General features: G+C 42.5%; 2 protein-coding genes across 3 annotated transcripts in view; one reads left to right on the forward strand and one right to left on the reverse strand.

The window, feature by feature from the left end:
* Nucleotides 1-5,758: 5,758 nt before the first annotated feature.
* Tcs5 (TP53 regulating kinase) lies at nucleotides 5,759-6,706 on the reverse strand. The gene has a single exon (XM_050194353.3). It carries the CDS (start codon nucleotides 6,494-6,496, stop codon nucleotides 5,810-5,812), a length of 687 nt encoding a protein of 228 aa, XP_050050310.2. The 5' UTR covers nucleotides 6,497-6,706; the 3' UTR covers nucleotides 5,759-5,809.
* Nucleotides 6,707-6,989: 283 nt separating this feature from the next.
* Nucleotides 6,990-18,823, forward strand: part of shrb (charged multivesicular body protein shrub) — a 38,204-nt gene continuing 26,370 nt past the window's right edge. The window contains exons 1-4 of one of the 2 annotated variants that reach the window (XM_055061674.2): nucleotides 6,990-7,335; nucleotides 9,181-9,358; nucleotides 11,875-11,989; nucleotides 14,929-15,052. In XM_055061674.2, the coding sequence (XP_054917649.1) occupies nucleotides 7,152-7,335; nucleotides 9,181-9,358; nucleotides 11,875-11,989; nucleotides 14,929-15,052 (601 nt within the window). In that variant the 5' untranslated portion in view covers nucleotides 6,990-7,151. The remainder of the gene's footprint in view (nucleotides 7,336-9,180; nucleotides 9,359-11,874; nucleotides 11,990-14,928; nucleotides 15,053-18,823) is intronic. The other variant, XM_050194354.3, reaches the window with a different exon arrangement.

Consider the following 18,823-nt stretch of genomic DNA (forward strand, 5'->3'; position numbering starts at 1 on the left):
AGTGATATTGGAGAAAGCAGGAGAGGAATTTTGCTGGTCGAGAAGTTCTGCAGCTGCAGGGAGGGAGGCCAACCTGCTTGCACTATGACCTTATAACATTCATTTGCTTCTTCACTATCACTAAATATTTATGAAAAATTATTGTGGCAGTAAGAATGCTGATTCATTCTTTAAATCTTCAGTGGGTGCTGAAAATTTCCAGGAGGGACCATCAATACCTGCACTGAGGCTACAGGTCCCAAAGAAATACATACATACTTTAGTTGTCTTTAGTTAAGTGAGAAAGTAAACATGAGTGCTTCAGGTTTTTACTTCGCTAGCAAATAATGAAATATGTTACCAAGCTGAACTTGCATGTTCTGTAGTGTTGCAAGACACATCAGCTGAATGACAGTCTTATGAACGCGAAGCAAAGATAACAAAAATTAGGTATATTAACTAATCACCTGCTCCTAAAGCTATGTTTTATATAGTGTCCTTGACTTAAGAAGCTGTTTCACTTCTGCCGCAATGGTCATAAGCAGTGCTGGCCAACATCCTCAAGGCTAGGCCCAGAAACATTCAAATTCTAATGAAAGAGCGCAGGACAGCTACTGCCTATCTTGGTGCATAGTGCACCAGCAAAACTTTTTGTTGAGTGAACTGGTTATGCATGAGAATGCTCATCCTTTGCATCTCAATCTCATCTGTTAGTATTTTTGTGCCAAATCTTTCAATCTCAGTATGTTGTACTGCATGTGACACACAGCAGTTTGTAGGTTTGATTTGCAGCAATGGCATGAGCTCTTCCATTCTCCTTCAAGCAAGACAGTCACAAATGATGAATGTTTAACATTTAAATTACCCACGGATTCAACCTTGATTTATGTATTGTTCCCTTGGTGGAGCTCTTGAATGGTACATGTGCATTGCAACAAACTCTACAATAAGGCTCCATCCAAAAAAAATTAAAATAAAAGAAAGTAAATTTGCCACATTCACTCCAAAGTTATAGTGCATGCAGAGTGGCAAAGAGGCACGCTTTATCTTAAATGGCCACATATGCTAATGTATAGGCTGGTCCAATGGGAAGCTTACTGAGGCACAAGAATTTCTGCAATGACCCTTTCAGGCTGTGAAAGAAACCACTTTAGTGAATAGGATGGTACAGCTACTCAGCAGCACAGAATCCTTTCTATATGCCTAGTGTGTTTGAATAGTGATGCAACCATTCCACGACAAATTGCACTACCTGTGGCCAAGTTCGGTACATTCCAGTAAGGCCTTTCTAGGCATGCAGCATGCTAATGGTAGTGAACTGGTGCAATGTCTGCTGCTTCAAAGGTTTCAGGAGTAACATCAGCGAGCGCACCAAAGGACCATCTAAACACCATGTGCCTGTTATCGGCATACTATGGCTCCATCCACAGTGAAGAGAAAGGCGTAGCATCATCTTCATCACCACGAGTATCCATCAGCCACAATCATCAGTGCTGTGTACGTGCATGTGAGCCCAGCCACAGGTGAACAAGAATGTACTTTCGTACTTGGCTAGGCTGGACGCTGTAATCACCATTCCGCTTGCTCTTAGGAATAAACGCGAGGATGACGGTTCGCCAAGTTGGTCACGGGGCCTGTCACCCTTACAAAAGGCAATGCTGCGTGCCACAGTACATTATGATGTCACCAGAAAATACCTAGCGCACATTAATAACGATTATGCACTGAAGCAAGCAGCAATTTTAAAGTCAAAGCCTTTCTCAGCGAGGCACCAGCACTTTTCCGTATCGGGTATGTTTCTAGCCTCTTTCATGGGCCGATCCCGCATATAGTGCAGCCTAAAATGTTGGATATGTGCTATTACGTATGTGCCCCTGGGATACCTTGGGACCAGTAGTCACCTTGATGTATATATATTCGCACTGGCGTACACTTTCAACACCGTTCGAGGAAGTCTAAGCAAGAGGCTGATCCTCGCCATTGCTACTTCAACTGCCAGTTTTTAAGATAAACCAATCAATTAAGTTGTCCGACAACTGGATTTGAACAACAGACCTCTAGTACAGAAGCCCGATACTCCTACTGTCATGCCACAGGTGGTTTTCCCCCAGTTCTGGCATGTAAAACCCTGGAAAATATTTAAAATTCCTTAACATATCATGCGTCAAAACGTGGGCCGATCGCAAAGATAGTGCAGTATAAACATGTAAGCCGGTGCACAAGATAGTACAGTTCAATATGTCAGCAGACTCTGAAGGCAGTGCAGTCAAACAATTTAAAAGTCTGACAATCCTTTTACTCCCCTCACATAAGGGCTGATGCAATACCGTCCCATGCGCATTGACCCTGCCCCTATCTCACCCCAAACTTGCTCAGGAATACTTTGACTTTCATAGACTTCAAATGGAGGTTTAATCACCCTCCAACTTCTTTTTCTTCCTTTTGCAGATAACATATGCTCTGTTGGGCTCTTATTTAAAAACATTATGAGCACAACAAAAGATGCACAGTGCAAGCAGCAAATAGAACAATGAATATGTTGTAGAACACAAAATTATATTGCAGCAAGGTTACTTGGCATTATGCCCGACAACATGTGATGCAGAACCTTATGGTGTGTGATTTGGAAGCAGCTGCCAAGGCAACTGAGGCAAAACATAAGAGTACCTGACAAGTAATGATTCTAAAAGATACTGATGGGCTAGTTGGGGAGCTATGATATTGAAGTAGCGCACTTACATCTGACTTGTACACATACACATAGAAAGGACATACACAGGCGCCTCTGTATGTTCTTTCTATGTGTACGTGTATGTGTCAGATGTAAGTGCGCTGCTTCATTATCAAGTCATAATCTTCAAGTAAGCATGGCCAATATTATTTGCCAGCAGATGCCTATCATGCAATAGCACTATAAATACATAAATTTTTACCATATGCCAGCACATGGCATACTCAGTAAGTAAGCGCAGGGGCTGACTGTAATTTACATAGTAGCAAAAGATTTTAACACGAGAGCGTTAAGGGCCCCGTGTCGCAGAAAATCCGGTGTCGGCATCCGGCGCCAGTGTCCCCGTGAACGAAAATTCCCATATATATTTAGGTATATGTATATGCCACGCCTTGCTATATGACATGCGGTATATATTGCCACACCATTCTATCACTAAAGTTGCTCATACCTTTTCTTACATTCTTGACATTATTCCTTGGAATTTTGGGAATGGCAGCCCACAAACAAATGTCATGAAACAAAACACCGACAGTGCATGTCTTTTATGTTAAATCTTCTCAGACTGAAATATTAAAGGCGCGATATAATAGAAACCTGAAAATGGTGTCATTTTCTTAGCGCAGCTGTGCACCAGCTCTGGGATTGGCCCATGCAAGAGGCCATGTTTCTACCAGAAAGCTTGCCTTCATGCATAGCATTCGCCGCCAACGTTTCCCGGTAAACATTAAAAGGACTGACAACCAATTTTCATGGTACCCATTTTTTTAGTGCAATAGAAAACTTAATGGTCGGAGTGTCTAATCATGAAGTGGTAATGTGGAAAACACCGTAAAACATTTTTTATTCAAAATTTTCTATCTGTAGTGAGGATGTAGTCGTTCACTGAAAGCATGCTGAAAATGGTGATAGGTGAGCGCAATGGTGATTATACACCAGTATTAGTGGGAGGCAAAAGACAAGTACAGCCGTAACTGTGAGAAAATATTAATTACTTTATCAAGTTGATGTTCCTGCGATTCATGTTTTCTTAAGTGTTAAAATATTTCTATGTGTTTTCGTGGTTTCCTGTCCAACTGCTTTGGTATTTAATGAGTCAAAACGAAACCAATCGGATTGAAAATGAAACAACGCTTTTACATGTGATAGGTAGTTCAGTGTGTTGCCGCAGCCATGTGTGCACTTTTGATTTCTGAAGCATAGAATAAAGTGCAAGTGTCTAAAAATATACCAACTGCAATTTTAAGCAATACTTATGCTGTACTTAATAACAGCCGACTTACATACAGTAATCTCACAGACTACATCCGAAGTACCACGATTTCACCGCCAGGCCTTGCCACTTACTGGTTTTTGAGATTTTCTTTGCAAATTTAAAATTATAATTCCTACTTAAATCGCCAACAGCGTGCTGGATTCTATCATTATAAACCAGCATGGTCATTTCATTTCTATCAACATCTCACAACACATTCTGGCCAGTTGTCAGTCCCTTTCAGGTTACATAAGCTGCAGTTGCCGGGAAGCACGAGAAGCAGTCAGGGATCTTTGAATGCTATCGTGTTCCACTTTTAAAGATGAAGCTGAAGTGTTCTCCAAATTTTTAACAAAGAAAAGAAGATATAAGAATAAGTTCAAGACCACACAGGTAAAAAATTATGGGGTTTTACGTGCCAAAACAACTTTCTGATTATGAGGCATGCCGTAGTGGAGGACTCCGGAAATTTCGACCACCTGGGGTTCTTTAACGTGCACCTAAATCTAAGTACGCGGGTGTTTTCACATTTCGCCCCCATCTAAATGCGGCCGCCGTAGCCGGGATTCGATCCCGCGACCTCGTGCTCAGCAGCCTAACATCATAGCGACTGAGCAACCACGGCGGGTCAAGACCACACAGGTGCTAGTATAGCTCATCTACAGATACACCCTATTATGTCATTCATAGCCAATTCTTGGATGTCACTGCCTATCAAGGCACATCATGGAATGTGAACACATTGAAATTACCCAGGGACACAGTATAGTGACATGCCTCAGATGGCACTGCAGAGCAAAATTAGAATGCCACTAAGAAAAGAATTAATACTGTGTGAAATGATCAAGCTGAGAGCTATTTTGTCCCCTGAAAGGAAGACATTTGCAAAACTGTCCGTTATTGGTAAAGAAAGAAAGAAAAAAAAAAAACATCAAGACGTTTCCCTTAAATAACCTCCGCAGGGTAGACATCAAAGTTGGTGTGCACAAAGGATACATCCCTTTGGCTAGCTTGCTCATTGACTCTGCATGTTTGTGCACATTTTTGTACCTAAGAGATGCCACCCGAATATAAATGGATAGGTATGCAACAGCAGTTCTGACCAAGTGCTATGGCCTGCTGTACAGCTTCAACAGAAAGAATTGCCCTCATTCAAAGTGTTCCCAACTACACTAGAGCTTTTGTAGCACTTTTGTGTCATGCATACACTTTTGCCTTCTCTTCTATGAGGCACTTTAGTATGATGCATCGTAGCTAACTGCTGTGTGACTCTACATTGGGGCCACCCGATTTTCGCCACTGCTGCTGACAGGTGGTCCCACAAGTTTGCCTCAAAGGTGCAGCACGAGAGGCCTATACTATGGATCAGTTTGTCGAACAGTACATTGCAAACAGGACTCGGAAAGGAGACACAGTGCTGTGCAATTTTTACAAGCCCCATTTTCACAAAGTGTACTACCAATTTCCTTTGCACTTGTAGTTGCAAAGGTGAATGGTAGTGTTGCTCGGCTGAGTTGGTTTCGTTTTAGGAAAACGTGTTAAACAAAGGTACATCAGAACGAGGGCATAGAGCATGCAGGTAATGCATGGTGTGCACTCCCTTTGTAAAGGTGGCAGTAAACAGTTTTTATCGCCAAGAAAAATGTCTGCTATAACTGTTCAGTCTAACTGTTAATAACAGTGTAACTGTAAATGGCTAATAACACTGCCTTTTTTTTTTAAAGCACACCTTTAAGCACAATACATGTACGCTTGAGCGTGGGAATGTACCCACATAAGAACAAGGCGAAAGCTTCCTAAATCACCTTTACTGGCACATTTCCTTTTAGCACGCATGTCCACGGTCAACCGACCATCGCTCGCTTCCTTCCACGCTGTTTCACATCTTCGAATTTCTTCCTGATGCTCGCAGCTTTTTGTGGGTAGTTTCTTGAGTAGCTATCCAGGAATCTTTGAAAGAAGCTTTCGATCCCTGGGTGAGCACTCAGGAATGCCCTTTCTAGAACGTACAAGTCGACGCCTTTGTCTTCAGCTGTCTCGCTAATAAAACTCAAGCCGAAATCGATGGCATAGATTAGAGGAGATGCTGCTTCGCGATGCTGCACCATCAAGTTGGAAGTGGTGAGGTCACCGTGGACTATATGGTTCTTATGCAGAAGTGCAACAACCTCGCCGATTTTGTCCATAAGAAATTCCAAGCTTCTCGCGCGGCCCGCCGCTTCTTCCGATTGCAGAGAAACAATCCTTTCACGGACTGTCTCGGCATTTTCGATGTATCCTGTCACAATGATTCGCGACGTCAAGTCGATAAAGTACACAGGCGGAACCCGCACACCAGCAGCTCTGGTCTTTCGCAAAGCGCGGGCTTCAGCTCGCATGCGCTCAAGAGTCAGCAGCCTGTCCAAGTCGGGGTGCCTGTACCTTTTTTCAAATCTCTCCTTGAAAACAGCAGGTTTTCCTAAATATGTGCCTTTGTACACCCTTGCTTCTGCTCCTTGTTTGAAGAGAACTGCGTCAAATGCATCCATCATGACATCAACACAAAACGCTCAGACCACGAGTCTTGCAGTAACAGCAGGCCGCTAAGACCGGCGTAATGTCATAAATGTTCAAGTCGTAACCTCGTAACTCAAAAATAACTTTGCGTGCGCGCCTGCTCAACATGCGCCACGACATGCGCGGAGATCGACTTAATATTACGAAACTTTTAAATCAGCGTGCACTGGCTTTTACTGCGACACATGATGTGATGCTGCAGATCGTTTAAAGCTAAATAAAAACGTACCAATAAATTTGGTATATCTATGTTGTGGTGAGAACGGTATATTAAGAATTACTGCTTAATGCAGTACAATTATTTATGCCTGTTAACATTAAGGAGGAAATATCTCATTAGGAACTACAAATAACTATTATGAATGTCAACAATTATGACTGCTTAATTAATTGTTTGGTTTTGATGTGTGATTTCTCGCAATGATGAAATACCCATCGTACGGATACGACACTTTCGCTAATATACCGGCTGCAGTTAGGTGTAGCATGGTGTAGCGTAGGAAGAGTCCTTGGGCGGTACGGTAGCGTCTTCTAGGCTTGCAGTTTCGCTAAACTTGTCGATTTACTTCTCTTTACTATTACCGTGTCATCACTTGTATCCCCGAGCAGAAAGACTACACTAACTCCACGATGAGTTTCTTTGCGAAATTTTTTGGTGGCGGGAAAGGTGGCGAGAAAGCACCTTCGCCAGGCGAGGCGATTCAAAGATTGCGCGAGATCGAAGAAATGCTTAATAAGAAGCAGGATTTTCTTGAGTCGAAAGTCAAATTAGAACTAGAAGCTGCCAAAAAGCATGGAACGAAGAATAAGCGAGGTGAGTAAAGCGGACCCTGATCTGTGATTTCACATTTGCATGGGATGGGGGTATCGCTGGTGTTGTGTCATCACGTTGTGAAGATTCTTGGCACGCAGTTGCCACCCGCCGCTAATTCGTATTGGAAGTGTCAATGTGTGCTTCAGAGCGTCTATGTTATGTCACAAGCCTAATAATACGAACAATCTCCTGTAAATCTTGTGCAACGTAGCGTTGCACGGTTGAGCGCTTCCTTGCATCTGAACAGTAACTCAAACTACATATGACTCACGACCTCTTATACGGAAACAGGTTCATGCGGTCAGCAGTGTTCCTACGTGTGTCAAGCTAGTTGCCTGCTCATGCTAATGCGCTATTGAAGAGCGGTTTCTCTTTATTACTACCGGGTAGTCTTTTCATGTTGCGTTCACAGCTGTTACTATGGGCGAAGCCGTATAAAGGAGGAGCCAATGCATGCTGAGGTCACTCATCTCAGTGTTCATCTCATTCATCTCGCGCTGGACCCTGCTGATTGCGCCGTGGCCGAATGAAGCTAACAGTGTTTCATTATCACATGGACATTGCTGTCGGAATATGTTGTTTCTATAAATTCGTGGATTTTGCGGCTGTGCGCACAAGAACCAAACGTTAGCGCTTCATTTGTTATCGATATAGACTATGAAATTTCATAATTCCTAAAGTGAGACCATAAAATTTAGGGAAAATTCTCCGCAAGCTGTGCTACTTCAAGTAGTGCTTTCGGAGACACTCGATGCTGAGTTGAGCCCTAAGCTAAAGTTACCTCCTAACGAGAAGCACGCTCGCCTCAAATGACGAACTCGAGTTCCGTCAACTTCAAAGCGGTTTCGCTGCGGTAACAGCTGTTGAAGTGTTTCGTTTCCCGCAAGTCTAAAGGCATATAATTTGATATTTCTCGCAAATATAATTTAATATAAACTTAGTGGCCTGGTGGTTTCTCCCTGTTTCCATAAATTTACGCTAGCGCTGCGATTTGTGACATTGTGACTGTGATGTTAAGATATTATTGTGCATAGATAAGTGTCGTCCGTGAAATAGATCAATGAATGGCTAACTATGCCACAAAAAGAAGAGATAAGCCTAAGTGACAAATGTGAATAAACAAAAACGACAGAGGCATGAAAGAAAAATGTCTGAAGCAAAACAGCATAACACAGGTCAAGCCTAGCTTAACATTGTGCAAGACACGCTGCATAGCAAGAGTGCACAATATATACTTGCCATACATGAAAGTCCAGTCATACACTCTGCAAAAATTATGGATGTTGCTATGTCACTATACATGCAAGGCTTTCAGTAAACATTCAAAACTAATACACACCTTTGTACACAGCATAGAATAAAAGCACATTACTGCAGTTACTACATGGAAGTCGGAGAAAAGACTGAAGTTTGCCGAACTATGTATAAAGAAAAGCATTTCTTGCAAAGCGAGATGTGCGAACCTGCTTCCCACCATTTTAAAACATTATTCAGTACTTTTGGTTACAGTAAAGATACTTGAACACACAGTGACATTATGCATGCAGGAAGTCTGCAGTGCTTTGTGCCATGCATAACAGTTGTTATAAACGTTGTTGCTGTTATTGGCAAGAGAAGTGGATAAGGAATAACATATACAAAACTGCTTCCACTGACCAAAGAGCATTCTTTCTTCAATTATTAAAATAAAAACTAGAAACATAAAGCCTGTTCTCAATTGTCCAGGTTTTCTGGTAGCCTTGAGCATGCAGTTTTCAGACACACTACTAGGCGTTGAACAATATGTTTTATTCACAGTGTAAGTGAAGGATCCTGATGTGGGCTCTTACTATTTTTTATTTTCAGCTGCCCTTGCTGCCCTGAAGCGGAAGCGTAGGTATGAAAAGCAGCTTGCACAGATTGATGGCACTCTCACCACCATTGAGTATCAGCGAGAGGCACTTGAAAATGCCAACACCAACACAGAAGTTCTCAAGATTATGTCCCTTGCTGCAAAGGCTCTCAAGAATGCCCATGAAAACATGTGAGTTGGTCAAAGGCCACATTTCACTTTTTTTTTTCAGTTACTCTTGCTATGGTTTTGCTCGTTAAAACTGTTAATCTTTTATCACTGTAAGTTATGTAGAGAAAGTGAGGGAGAGAATAGGTATTTGATTCAGGAGCACCAGGGGGGTGTGAGGTGATGCACCACTTCGGTTCACATTAATTTGTCTTTCTAGTAATTTATTGGACACTGAAACCTTTGAACTTGAAAAAAACAAACCCCATCTCGCACTATAGCATAACCAAGTGAAAGCTTTTGGGTTTCGTAAAATACACTGGGCTCACCATGTTCGCAGCTGCACATGCATAGGTTCTGCCAGTGCTGGGATGCCATAGTTCTTGCAGCATCCCCTATGTGCATAGGTTCAAGGCAACATTGAATATAATTTAGAGGTTAGCCACATTGTGGTGGTTCAGTCAAATTAGCTTGGTGTTTTTTGGCACACCTACCAAAGAGTGCTCCTATTGGTTTTTGTCTGTTGAGACCTGTGAAAGCAGACACCCTCACATCCTTAGTTCAATGGCTCAAGTGCTTATGCCTCCATCTACCGCGCTGTGGCCCAGCTTAAACCCCTTAAAGGGCAACTCCGGCATTTTTTAATATCATATTAGGATATTGTCATTTTCAAATGGCATTGACAGTCCTGTCACCAGTAGGGTGATTCAATTTGCTTAGAAATTCATCAATAATATTAAATAAACAAGATACCGAAACAGGTAGCTGATGCGTGTGATGGCACCATGAGTCGATGACGTCAGATCCTACACTACCATAATGTCAACGCGCAGAACGCGTGCTAAACAAGCAAGCAGTACACTTGGTGCTAACGCTGATGTCTCCTGACAACACAGGAAGCTTTTACAGAGTTTCTGAATTAGGCAGCGGCGATTAAGCGCCGATTTCAGCGGCAGTGGCAGTGTAGTCTCCCATGTCACAAACACAGGGTGGCCAGTAGAAAGTCACGAGTTTTTAAATTTTGAAATTCATTTTCAGAAAAACGAAATGACTTGCAGCCATATAGTTTGGCACAGGTAATCAGAGTGCAAAAGAGAACATATATTCAAAATTTTATTAAGATCAGTGGACCTCAAAAAATCGCCGGAGTTGCCCTTTAAGTATTTTGGATGAGCTCAGCTTGTCAGCACAATCCTGTTTTCAAAGTGATTTGGTGAAACTCAGCATGTCCACTCAGTTTTTCTTCTACATGTACTACATATATACCTGCAGTGCCAGCGTTTGAAATCCACAGTTATTTCACACTTTTTTGTTTTATTACATAAATGTTGGCGCTTTTTGAGCAGCTCGAAGGCTGCATTGATTTAGTCTTCGTGTTCTACAACATAGATGGCAGCCATTTCATCAGCACTGGAGGAATGCATTTATTGCAGTCTTGGTTTTCTGTTGCATAGATGGTAGAACTTTCTTAGTGCTTGAAGACAGTGTTTTTTGGAATCGCACGCTTTTTGTGCTTTTTGGCAGGTTTAGAATAATGGCGTGTGCCACTGACAGCTCGCACGTGAGTCGTGCGGGGAAAAGAAAGCTGGTGCTTTACTCTGGCCTACGTTAGAAGTGCTGTAATGCACAAAAAACTTGCTGGAGTATAGAACTTTGCTTCGCAGAATAGTTGATATTGAAACACTGTAAAATAAGCCATGAAAAAAAAAAAGCGAAATATGGTCACTTTTGGTCAAAATACCATATTTGCACGATTCTAATGCGCACTTTTCTGAATAAAAAGTGCGTTCATATTTGGCTGTGCGTTACAGTGGGGACTAATTCTATGCAAAATCAAAAACTAAACCGATTCTAACTAAAAAAAAAAAATATCTCAATACAAGGTAGCTAGCCATACTGCCATTGAATGGACATTTTTTCGTTTTTTATGGCTTTGTGTTTGCGGTCGCTCCGAGACATTGCAAGGTGGTCCATGGTGCATGGAATGCCGTCTTGCAGACAATGTTTGCTCGAGCCTTCAAGAAGTGTGACATTTATAATGCATTAGATAGAACTGAAGGTGATGTTCTGTGGTCAGTAGATAGCAAGAGGGATGTGTTGCTGCACTCCGATAGCGACTAGCTGCTAAGGTTCAGTCTGTGTGTCTTTGTATGTTTCATAAGATCGTTTCAACTCGGTATGCGTTGACTCAGGTTTCGTTACTTGATGTGCACAACAGAACTAGCACCAGGTTATTTTTTACATATTTTGGCGGTTATATAACTGCGCGTTACAATCGGGGGCTCGGTAGAATTGTGCAATACGGTAATAGAACGTTTAAAGGGTTAACGTGAAAATGACTCGCAGTGGGACTGGTCAGGTGCATATATAGTGACGCATATCTTGAGCCTGTGAAGTGTGGATGCATTTAAAGGAATAACTTTTCATGATAACAGCTTACCTCAAAGATAGCTTTATCAGTTAAGTATGAAATGTCTCCATTGTGCTACACAGTTGTGTTGCAGTTAGGTGCATTTTTGTGATGTTATTTTTTTACTCAGGGATGTTGACAAGGTGCATGACCTTATGGATGAAGTACAAGAACAGCAGGAGATTGCCAATGAGATTTCAGAAGCCATATCTAATCCTGTTGCATTTGGCACAGACGTCGATGAGGTAAGTTTCGAGGATCAGTGCCAATGTTGCTTGAAGACTTAAGTTGCAATAGAAGCATGAAAGCTGGGATGACCGGCAGCTGAACTAAAAAGTGGCTCTAGCAAAACAAGATATGTGAGGCTAACCAGAGCTCAGTGTGTCTTCATGCATAGATCACTACTACTACAGTGGAATCTCGATAAACAGATATTGCTTAAACGGAACACCACCCTCATGGTTGGTTGGTTTTGTATTCATGCAATGCTCTCTGCAATGTCTCTCAGTAAATGGAACCAATTTCCCTGATCCCTTAAGGTTCCGTTTAAGGTGAGTCTGCTGTACGCACTACTTGCTGCTGCAAAGATTGCTGGCAACGGATTTATTGTTGCATTGACTTATTAATGAGGCGTACTATACTTCAGAGAAGTTTGCCTTTGTAAAACAGTAAACTGAGCAAGTACGTACATATTTGTGTTGAAACGTGAGGAAATAGACAGATGAAGAGGAGACCATAGACTCCTTTCTGCCTTCATTTATCTTGTGTCTAGTTTGCCTTATTAGGAATAAACTTCATATTAGGATAGGTAATGCAGTCCATATCAGCTCTGTACAAGTTACTTTAACGTAAACAATAAGAGCTTGTTAAACTGGATCTAATATCGTTGTGAGTAGTGAAAGTTGGTTAAATGGGATAGGCAGCTTCCTGAAGTTCTTACGTTCACAAATGTAGCAGGAATGCTGATTGAGTATGTTTTCTAGGTTGTGGGCTAAGCAATAGAAATGTAAGCAATTTAGCGTACCCTCTCTTCATGGCCATGCAGGCACTTGTCACTGTAATTCTATCCATGAACTGTTCTTCTAACAAACTGTGCAACCGTAAGGGAATACCACCATAGTGCCGGTAATTCAATGTAATGCACCATCCTGTGACATTACAAGGTTGACATGTGGCTGAACGGTATTGCGGAAGTATCCTCTTTCGTAACCAGTAATGCAATGAGTTTTTGTTTATTAACGCGACAGCGTTAAGCAGCTCGTGTCGCAGAAAAGCCGGTGTCGTCGGCGTCGGCGGCGTTGGCCGTGAGCGATAAATCCCAGCAGGCACTTCATGAATAACAACTTGCAAGATGGGCTGGGTGGGAATTGAACCAGGGTCTCCGGAGTGTGAGACGGAGACGTTACCACTGAGCCACGAGTTCGATGCTTCAAAGCGGTACAAAAGTGCCTCTAGTGAATGCGGTGTTGCCTTAGAAACGAGCTGTTTCTAAGGCTCAGGCGTGCGTCGCTTGCTTAGGCGCACATTTCGTTGTTGCGCCGAACGCTGCGTTGCTCGACGCTCCCCGCGTCCGATGCGGGGCGCGTAGTCGCTGCGCCGTAGCCCATTGTCTTACACCCCTTGGCGGGTCGACGGGAACGCTGTCGCGTTCCACTCTTGAAGGCGAAGCTTAAGCGTCCTCCAATTTTTGTTAACTTCTTCGCTCCTTAATTCATTATAGAGTGTTGGAAGAAACTGGACAACCTGCTTACACAGTTACGTGTGTTGCTTCTGAGGATGCTTGTTCAAGCATAAGCATTTGTGGTGCGAATGTATTAGGTGCATACAGGCCCCTAATCAACTGTATGATGCCAGAATTTGGGATAAGAAATCAAGCCAATAGGCTGCAAAATAACTTAGCAATAGCTGATCTCTGAACTTTCATAATTTTTTTACAAGTTTTTGTTACTGGATATCTGCAAGGTGGATTTGATGCATATCTCAATTGGCAAGAAGAAAAGGGTATCCGAGCGGTTAGATTTTTTTGTTAGTCATCAAGTTCACAACCATATAAAGAAACAGACTATGAAGCTTGAGAAAGCATAGGAGAAATTAATTGTCATGCTTAATTGAACTGTAAAATTGACAGTGGAAGTGAAAATGAAAGCGGACAAAAAGACAACTTGTCATGTGTGGGAACTAAACCCACATCTTCTGCATTACGGTGGTGGGACTTTAGTAATTAAGCTACTGTAGTAGCCATCCTCCTGTTCCCTTTCTTGGGTATTCATGTATGTGTGCAAGATTAGCTTCTAGGCGGCAGTGTAACTCACGGCCAAAGCGGTAGATCTGGAAAATTCTTTTACCGCAGGTGTCACATAGTACGAAGCTTAGGAGCAAGCAACTGGTCCTTGCAATTTAGAAAGTAAAACTCGATTGCTGTGTGGAATATGATGTGTGCAATGCATGTGTGATATGTGACAAAGTAGGCAGCCTTTGAGCCAACATCTTCAAACATTGCTCATAATTTTGTCTAGTTTTGCATTGAAATTGTGTGTTGTGAGTGGTCAAACTGTACCTCATTGTGTAACAATAGCCAGGTAACAATTCACATTTGCCTATTTCCAATTGATTCTAACAAGTTTCAGGAATTAATTTACATAAATTGCAATTGTCTGCAACATTCTTGAAAATGTTGTGATTTGAAGCACGCTACTATTTTGAACATCTAACCACATTACATCATTTTTTACGCAGTTGGAACAGCTTCCAGTGCTAACAATAGCTTGTTATTCGAAATTGAGGTATTGAAGTACAAACACTACTTGACAAATCTTATAGTATTTTGTTTTCATGAACTTTTCACAAACTAGATTTTTGATGAAATAAGCAAATGTCATGAGCTTTTCACTGATATTTTGTCCATACAGATTTATGAGTATACTCTCATTTTAATGACATTTATGTCATTGTGCAGCGAGTTTTGTGTCTTCAAGTAGCATTTTGTATTTCACAGTAGTATTTAGTTTTGCAATCTAATACATCGAGCCTAAGAAAGGTTTGAATTAATGCTAGCTTCACAAATGTACATTTTGGTTGAAGTCTGTTGAAGCTCAGACACTGTATATACATTACAAGTATTTTGCCTACTGTGTAATTGCATCCTATTTAGTTGATTGATTTCTGTAACATTTGATTTGTGTAGGATGAACTGCTTGAGGAATTGGAGACCCTAGAGCAACAGGAACTTGATCAGAAACTTATTGATGTGGCCGGACCGGCTGCTGAGGACCTTCCTGAGGTGCCTACTGCAGAACCCACCAAAGCTCGTAAGTTAATGGTGTCAATCTTTTTTGTTTGTTATGTTCTTGGTCTTAAAGAAGACATACAAGACACTCGCAGGGAAACAATATTTGTGTTTACTTTTCTTATGCTATGAAAGCTTGCCTAAACAAACTTCAGTAGTTCTTAGCAAAGTGTTTACTAAAGTGAAAGGTCTTTCAAGTGCAATACACAAGGAAGAACCTGCCATCACGAAGAAAAGTAGAACAGCATGTCAGGCAGAAAGATTTATCTTGGGTTTCACTGAGGCACACAGACTTTCAGCACCTTGCCTTAAGTGATGTTATGTATTGCTCTATGCACCATGTATATTAGGTGTTGTGTAAAGTGGGTTTTTGTGTCAAGCCACTCGTGCGCCTGCTAAGTGGATTTTTGTGTCTAGTCACTTGTACGCCTGTTTGTGTCTAGTCACTTGTACACGGTAGTCTGCTAAGTAAAGGTGCTGTAAGAGGTTACAGTCGCCGACCGTTTATTCGGACCTCACGGGGACTGTGGAAATGTCCGAATCAACAGGTGTCCGAAAAAGCAGACTAAGAAAAAAAAAAAATGAAATCCTTTATTTCCACGCACTTATTTGGGCTCGGCAGTAGGCTTGAAGAAATCGTGAATGCGCCGTTGCACGCTGTTCCTTTTACGCGCAATCAGATAAGCCTGAATCTCGGAGAGGGTCGTACGGTCACTGAAGGCAGCTGAAAGCACAGTCACTGCTTGTACACACTCCGCATGCGACGGCAGCGTAGCACCTGGTGCGTCATCTTACTACTCAGAGTCATCGTCCGGCGGTGCAGCAGAAACCTGACGAATGATCTCTCCGTCGTTGAGTTCTGCGCATGTCAGTACAGCAGTATCAGCACCTGTGAAACTGTCAAATGAGACAGTGTCCGGAATCGCAATGCAACCACTGCGCAGGTCTCGGCAGAACATTTTCCGTGTCAGTAGGGAGCACATCGGAAGGCGACAAATCTTAGGCCTCCCGGCACCCGCTTGCCGGCATTCCCCAGCGCAGTCTGCGCGGGTACTGTCGGCGCCATTAGACACTTGGCGCTATGTTTCCGTATGCCGCGTTGCATCACCGGAACCTCGACACAGTGCACAAAGCAAACACCACCATGCCGACACCAGTCGCACAAACGAAAAATGTGGCCTACTCGCAGCGTCGTTAGCGTCGTGCGCGAAGAAACAAATCAGCTGCTGGATTGTCTTGACATGGCTTACTAAGCTGAAACCGGAACTGCTGTAGAGCCACTCTATCGAACCAGCCAGAAACGATGATGATGAGCGGCGATTTGCAGTAGCGCCACTTCTTGGGGCAGCAAGGAGGCTCCGTTCAAAACAAAAATGGCCTTCAGCAAGTCGAACCATGCACCGGTCAGAGTCGGTGCATGGTGCTCTCGATCGAGTTGGCTCAAGGAGTGTCCGAAAAATCAGACGAGGGGTTGCAAGGTGTCCGAACTTTCGGCAGTTGTTATACATTATGGTCTATAGGGAGAATGGCGGTGCCGCGAAGCAGACCGAATAATCGAGCATGTCCGAATTTTTTTTGGAGTCCGGAAAATTGATCGGCGACTGTACTTCCACTACACGGAATGAACTTTTGTCTGTGGTTTTGATGCAGATTGAAACATTTCATTCTGTTGAACTGTACCTGTGGCTAGAAAACAAGAATTGTAACCATCTGTTCAAAGCCGACCTAGCAGCCACCACAAAGGCAATGCTGAATTGTGTGGTTTGCCATTACTATTATGGTGTGTGCATTAAAGAAAAATTATGACCTGGAATATGTGAGGTAGTGTCGTGGAAATGGTTTGTACAACAATAAGTTGTGCTGACTGAAGTTTATTAAAATGAAATTTATTTCAGTGGACAATAACGAGGCTTTGGTAAAGTGTTCCAGAGCTTTGTTGAAATAAAAATTCACTTGAGTGATGTTTGCTGAAGTAGTTTCACTGCATCATTCTGTTACTAAAAAGTGAGATACTTTTGAGGCACTTCGTTATTATGTAATATAGTTTTCCCTGCCATGTAGTTTATGCATAAAATTTCATTTTGACAGCACAACATTTTTTTCACAAGGTGTTTCAAGTTGTTCAATTTTTAGATAAGGTAAAATTAATTGCACCATAAGTTTCTGGAATTTCTAGATGTGGTAATTCTTCCACAATGTGTTCATGTGTTGACTTTGTGATTTAAAGTGCAAATCATGACGATTTTTCGACCATGTCAAGGTAATGAAATTCTTAGGTTCCCAAGACCCCCCTGTCATGTGTCTGATAGTAGATTTGTTCCAAAAATTCGGATATAATTTAAATAAGCAAGAAAGTGCAAATCCAGAACCAGACCGAGCAACCGAGCGAACCTCTTCGTGTGACGGCATGAGTGACACACCAGCGGGCAAGGTGGGCAAGGCATGCCGGTCTCACCCATAGGAAGATGAAAGTGGCGTGGAGCAGATTTTCAGCTGATTTCGGGACTGCGCCGGACCTTTGGGTGACAGTGCCAGTTGCACCAGCTCGTCGGATCTGTCAAACAGTGACAGCTACAATTCTGGCGAATTCAATAGCTACAAATCGCCATTCGCATTCAACCACCACCAAGAGAGCCATTGCCCATGTGCAACGTATCGCACTGCAGCATGAAGAACAAGAGTAGCCCTAACCATTGATTTTATATGTGCTGCTGCTATTTTAAGTGTTTTACCCCTTCTCAGGTAAGCGTTCCACATACTTGATATAATGTGTTGTGAAGCACTGCTCCCGAAAGAATGCCACTGACAGTCCAAAGCACTGACTGGTGCATTTGTTTACATTAGCAGCTGTACAGCGACCACTCATCGTTCATTGAAATATAGTGGTAACCGTGCATAAGTGACATCAAATAATGTCAGAACATAGCAAAAAAAACACAGATTTTGTGCATGTAAGTGTCGTTGCATCACTCTTAAGTTCCGCTGATATGATCGACCACATACTTTCGAAAAAATAATGAGCAGGAGACCGTAGTACGGGAATGTTATACTGTCTGCTTATCATTCTTTGTACTCTCTTCATGCATGCAATTACCGTAAAATCCTAAGCAACCGCCCCTAGCCGTGCAAGTTCTTCCCCTCCACTTTCGAGTGATTTGAAATTGGCACCAGCTGCTGAGCAAGCGCCCCCTCCCTTTCTTCAGCCTGTTCAACACTTCATGCATTTTCACCGGATCGCTTGGCTGCAGTTTCTTTGTTAACTTACGAAATTGCATATTAAATTACATAAAATGACACAGTTTAGTGAGAAAGGAATTTAGAATTTAGCCGTACTTCTGCCGAGGCCCGATAGTTCACCGTAGCCAGGTATCTTCATGGCCAAAGCGGGAACTGATTGCCATGGCCTTCGTCAATCCCCATTTTGGTCAAACGTGCGAAGTCGGAGGCTGGCGCGTAGCTCTGCCCAGAACTGGTGCCCCTGCATGGATGCTTGGAATGACGTTGCAAGTAAAGTGAAAACAAACGTGTTTGCACAGATCTCTCGTCTTAAAAAAAAGATGCCAATACAAACATGACTATGTGAGCAGCGTAGACACAGTGTCGGTTCTATTGACAGCCAGCGATGACTAGGAGCCAGCAGGCTTAGCTTGCTGGGCCGTCGAATTGGAAACTGGTGGTGCTTGCGACACAACTGCACGCATCTCGTAATAAAGTGCCTACCTACTCGATTCTAAAGCGCCCTCAATGTAATGTGCACCTGTTTGCCGTGAGCTAAAAAAAAGAAAACTCCTTT

Source organism: Dermacentor andersoni, chromosome 1, assembly GCF_023375885.2.
Source record: "Dermacentor andersoni chromosome 1, qqDerAnde1_hic_scaffold, whole genome shotgun sequence".
In the NCBI taxonomy this organism is placed as follows: Eukaryota; Metazoa; Arthropoda; class Arachnida; order Ixodida; family Ixodidae; genus Dermacentor; species Dermacentor andersoni.